The sequence below is a fragment of the Priapulus caudatus genome, unplaced genomic scaffold, assembly GCF_000485595.1.
Source record: "Priapulus caudatus unplaced genomic scaffold, Priapulus_caudatus-5.0.1 Scaffold256, whole genome shotgun sequence".
Classification (NCBI taxonomy): domain Eukaryota; kingdom Metazoa; phylum Priapulida; class Priapulimorpha; order Priapulimorphida; family Priapulidae; genus Priapulus; species Priapulus caudatus.
Genome location: NW_014577317.1, coordinates 4,023 through 9,415, shown reverse-complemented (window position 1 = coordinate 9,415; position 5,393 = coordinate 4,023). Strand labels below are relative to the sequence as shown.

The window sequence follows — 5,393 nt, the reverse complement described above, 5'->3', positions numbered from 1 at the left end:
AACGGTTCCTGAGTTATCGTTGACCGTAGCCAAATGTTGACGGAAGGACGAACGGACGGACGGACGGACAGACATACGACGGACGACGAGTCGACGACCCATGGCAATAGCTCATCTTGACGATGTCAATGTGAGCTAACAAATAGTAAAAAAACAGTACCTATTGCCGTAGCGATGCCAAAGTGCAGCCTTTAGTGCATAGCTACTCGCTAACAGGTCCAGCTGTGAATGCTGACAGTTCAAGATGTCACTCTTCACAAGAAAATCAAACACACTGAAATCACAAAATTCATCCAATGTAACAACATATTATCACATCGATGTGGGCTAGGATAGTTTAATGATGTCCACCAAAGTTCTTTATATAATACACATGCTCACATAGATATATTAATTTAGTTAAAATACTGATTAATAATGTAACATCGATCTATGGAGTAAAAACAAACCATGCTGGTGTCACTTTTGCCAAAGCTTTCTGCCTCGCATATGATTGCACACCCACTGATGCTAGATACTGGAAAAGCAACACGTTTTATCAATACATGTACAATTGGTCCTTCTAAAGAAACATAAACAAGCTTCAAACTTAATTTCTCAAACCTTGTTTCTGACAAGTTTCCCCTAATTCAGTCTTAACATTCTTTCAAATGAAAATTGTCTAAATTCGTACCCTGACATCTTCTACAAATCAATAGACAAATGATTACTCTCATATATCCTATTAACATATTCATCCAACCTTTGATGCGACTGCTTTACAATAATCTCTGCTTTACGAAACAGAGAACTTTGATATGCTTACAGACAAGTTCAACTCTCCAGCCTTGGTGATGGAACGCTCAAGCAGCTCATGGGTGGTGCCACCAGTCGAGTCTTGAATTCGGTACAGCCAGCCCAACGCGTGCTGCAGGCAGACGTTATCATTGGTCTCCTGCGCCATTCGGATGGCTTCGTTGACTGCTGCTAACGCCTCCTCCCTGTGCGGAAGGATGCAGCGAAGGAATCACAGACCGTCACAATTAAAATGTGCAGTTAAACATCTTAGTCGTGACAACATCTGCTATGCAATCATGTTCATATTATATTATAATTGTTATATTATTATACATACGTGCATACAATTTAACTTGACATTAACAGCCATTACACAGTCACACCATTAATGTATCAAACTTTATATAAGGATTCCTCAAGAAAAACCTCAAGTGTTCATTATAGACAGTCTGTCTGTAGACATTATCTGTCAGATTTTTGACATGTCTGTCTAGAAATAGTTTCAATATAACTGCCACTAAAGGGAAATGCCAAATTTACTCCTTCCATGCATTTCACTTGTTGTAAATACTGAAGATATCCTTTCATGCATTTCATTTGTTGTAAATGCTAAAGATATCCTTTCATGCATTTCATCAGATGAGTCTATATTATGATACTCCTGGTAATATTATAGTATAAATATACATATTATATATATATATATATGGCTGCCCTTCCTGGTTTGCTTCCATGGTGTTTTCATGTCGAGTATCTATCCATCTTTATCCCAAATAAGAAGTAAAAAAGTGTTCTGAATTTAGTCAGTCTTTAATCCTAATCTTAATCAGTGCCCTACCAATTTTTCCATTCATACCGTGTGCAACGCTTGTGTTGCCATGATGAACATTCTAATTCAACACACCTGTGTGTATATTTTTTATCTGCAGCACTATCTGAGCTATCTGAACAGCTTGAGGCTGAAGGACTACTGCAGAGTCATCGACAGTATGTATCATTACTTCGATCGCTGCCTGCTGAGCGGCCTTGACAACAAGACGAACGCAGACGACATCGGACGCAGCTGTCGCTACGCCGCCCTCAACCTCGCTGGTCTCCACTACAGATTCGCACACAAGTACGACTCTCGCACGTGTTTACAACAAGTGAAATGCGCGGATGGATATCTCTAGCATTAAAAACAAGTAGAGTCCTGATAAAGTCTATATTGTGACACACCTGATATTACCATAGCAGGTATTATTTATACTAGTGCACCTACAGCTTCGGCTAGGTTCGGGTGACTGTGCAGCAGTTGGCCTATCATGTCCTGCAGTTTCTTGGGGCTTAGAGCGTTCTTGTCGTTGCGCTGCAGCAGTGTCGTTTGTTGCGCCAGCACGTACTCTGCCTGCTTCTGTGTGTAGATGCCCAGAGCTTCCTCAAACCTGCCCACACCGCAATACAAGTCAATGCTATGCATCGGTCGTGCAACACGTGCGGAGATACTAGTTTGATATTGATGAAATTTAGATGGGGTTTCATGAAAAATATAGGAAAATATTTTATTTCATTTTTAAATCTATAGGAAAATATGAAAGTCAAAAATTATAAGAAACACTAGTACCATATATATATATGTATGTATATATGTATGTATATATATATATATATATATATATATGTATGTATATATGTATATATATGTGTGTGTTGGTGTACCTGTACGCATGTGCACATACATGGATCCTGTACATCTTTGCTTAATGTTGTAATGAACCTGATTTGAACGATCGATGAAATCAAGATTTAAAATAACATTAATAAAAACCTGTCAATCTGAGTGAAAGAAGATTCGTCTCTCCCTAATTCGATGGGTAATGTAGAGTCATCAAAGTCCGAGCCCAACGTCTCTTCTGAAAGATAGACTTCTTTCACTATCACTACTTTATATGATACACAACGTTGTGTTTATTTGAACATGAAAACAGATGACCATCTAGCAAAACCAATATTGGAGTACTTAGGTATTTCCAATGTTAAGAAACTATTAGAAATGCAAATGCTTGTTTTATTACCTGTGCATATAGCTTTACAGTAACTCTTAAAAGCCTTGCACAATGAAGCCACTTTGTTGAATGATAACCTTTCAAATCCAAGGTACAACCTTCTGATGAAGAAACCTGTTAAAATGTAATATCCGTTATATATATATATATATATATATATATATGAAAATGTATAATAGGAAAATGTAAAAGTCTAATATATGGCTATTATAGCACACTATTCAGATAGCTGTGTATATCAATAACAATCAACACTAAGACAGCCAGACCTCTTATAACCATGCATTAGTAAAAAAAAAAGAATACATTAGAACTCAATATTACGTCATATGTTCATGTGGCGATGAAAATTCTGTTTCACAGTAATATGGTACTGCAATGTAAGAAGCATTCAGATAGCAGAGAGCATAGCATTCTTCCTGATAAATATAGTAATTCTATTTGAGCAACACCCGCTCTTCCTTCTACTTGCTTTGGTCAGAGTGGAACTGTAACCACAAAATTAATTTACTCTTGCACACGTACACCCAATTAATTTTAAATCATAATTTTAAACTAACAGGAACATCCTAAACCAGGGTAGACAGAGACCTATAGATGCAATTTCATTCCTATACCTACGAATAGATACGTACCAACAATGCTACTCTTATGAAGATTACACTCCATGTCTGTTAGCAGGGAATATGCTGCTCTGACATTGTCCATCAAACTGCCCACTCCAACATTATACACATCTCTCAACCTGCAAACATATAACAGGGCTAAACACAGAAGAAAGGCATGCATAGTAGACATTGAATATATTTTATACAGTTTGCACACAGAGGCTTTTGTACCATCATTACATAACTATAGCATGACGATCAATGCATATATAGGTTTCACACATCCACAGGGAGAATTCGGTATTGCGAACTCACTTTTCAATAAAGGTTACCAGAAGGCACTGACTGTCAATCTCCTTAACCATCTTTATCAATGCTTCGACCGAAATGTCAGGACTCTGTGGTTAATAGAAAAGCAAGAATGTGTGCAATTTAAAACCAATATTTCTATAGTCTTTAATCCATTTAAATTTCATGCCTGAGACCAGTTATGGCAATCATACTAACTAGCATATTAAATCTGTTATAGTCATCCATCTGCCATTATATGTTGTTACATGTGTGTTTACTCAAATAAAACTGATAGAATTTCAATTCAACGCTCAGGCACCTTTCTGCATAATAACATTGTGGTGTTATCCCATGCCTGAGCACAAATTCTGACAAAGTTTTCACCTTGTGATGGTAAGGTATAAAATTGTCAAACACAAAAATCCTTCCTGAATAACAGTTTACACAAAAATTTCGAGATAAACAATGTCTAAAAAGAAACGGCTAACTCCACACACCTGTAGCAATGTTAGCACCATTATCGCAAAGTCTCTTCTCTGGCAGCTTGTGAACGCTCCCTTATCTTTGCTGGTCATGGTAAGGTATTCTTTAATCAATATCAACATACTGACTTTATGAGGAGTCACCTGATCCTTTAGTAACAGCCTAGGATGCTGAGAAGCCCTTGGAATGTCAGTCACAACAACAGCCATGGCCTGTTGCTAGGTGTTAAGTTGTTCAAGTTACCTACAAGGAAATGACGATAAATTTTTGTATTATATTTCTACTATTTCCTGCACAATAATATCCTGACAATTATTGGAACAAAACATAACAATGATTGAAAGGCCCTCTGTATATATAGTAAGTCCACATGGGCCACAATCTTTTTGGTGCAACATGGTTCAAAGGCTGACAATGTCTAAGACCCATATCCGTTCTTGCAACCTGCTATATGCAATAATGAAGGGCACGGCCAGCAACACATGGAAATACGCACAAGAGTTGATGCCGGCTAAAGTGTTACCTAGGAAACCAACCCATTTTAAATTGGCATTTAACTACCGCTTTATGCTATGCGATGTTATGCTTATGGTGGCACTCAGATGTGTGGTGCTTACTAGATACAATAATGTAACCTAAACCCAGGATAAGGTTACAACGCGTCCCTATGGTTTTCTGTGGAGGAACCCCTGAGTGAATCACTCAGGGCGGTTTGCTGGTGCGTTTTCAGAGAACTTCCAAACTGGGTTTATTCTAAACGGGAACTTTTCTCCGCTATCATCGAACTTACTATGTATCACACTACTCTGTATTAAACTAATATATCGTGTTACAAAAATTCGAAGCGACGAGCGGTGATTCTTCCAGCGCCATTTCTGTTGACCTGTGACGTACGCATTCCCAATGCGCATTCCCTCGTTCCAGTATTATTGATAAGCTGTCCTACCTTGTTCATATAAAACAAACTGCTTGTCCCTACGATGCTCCTACGCTGAGATAATGAGCGGTGGAAATCTGGTTTTTTCAGGAGGGAATGTTCCCCCTTCTTTTACACCTCTTGACCTTTGACCCCCAGCTTCGACATCCCAACTCGTTTTCAAATTCCCCCCCCCCCACGTCCCGAATATCGTGACCGTACGTCGAGCCGTTTAGATTTGTGCCCAACTGTTGACGGACAGACGCTCGCACG

At 38.5% G+C, this 5,393-nt stretch overlaps 1 protein-coding gene across 3 annotated transcripts in view; it reads right to left on the bottom strand.

The window, feature by feature from the left end:
* Positions 1 to 5,393, bottom strand: part of LOC106808155 (anaphase-promoting complex subunit 5-like) — a 15,540-nt gene that overhangs the window by 7,769 nt on the left and 2,378 nt on the right. For 2 of the 3 annotated variants that reach the window (XM_014810736.1, XM_014810738.1), the window contains exons 2-6: positions 4,219 to 4,447; positions 3,746 to 3,828; positions 3,458 to 3,567; positions 2,832 to 2,936; positions 2,585 to 2,669 (exon numbers count right to left, since the gene is read on the bottom strand). In XM_014810736.1, the coding sequence (XP_014666222.1) occupies positions 2,585 to 2,669; positions 2,832 to 2,936; positions 3,458 to 3,567; positions 3,746 to 3,828; positions 4,219 to 4,413 (578 nt within the window). In that variant the 5' untranslated portion in view covers positions 4,414 to 4,447. Of the gene's footprint in view, positions 1 to 2,038; positions 2,202 to 2,584; positions 2,670 to 2,831; positions 2,937 to 3,457; positions 3,568 to 3,745; positions 3,829 to 4,218; positions 4,448 to 5,393 lie in introns of all 3 variants that reach the window. The other variant, XM_014810737.1, reaches the window with a different exon arrangement.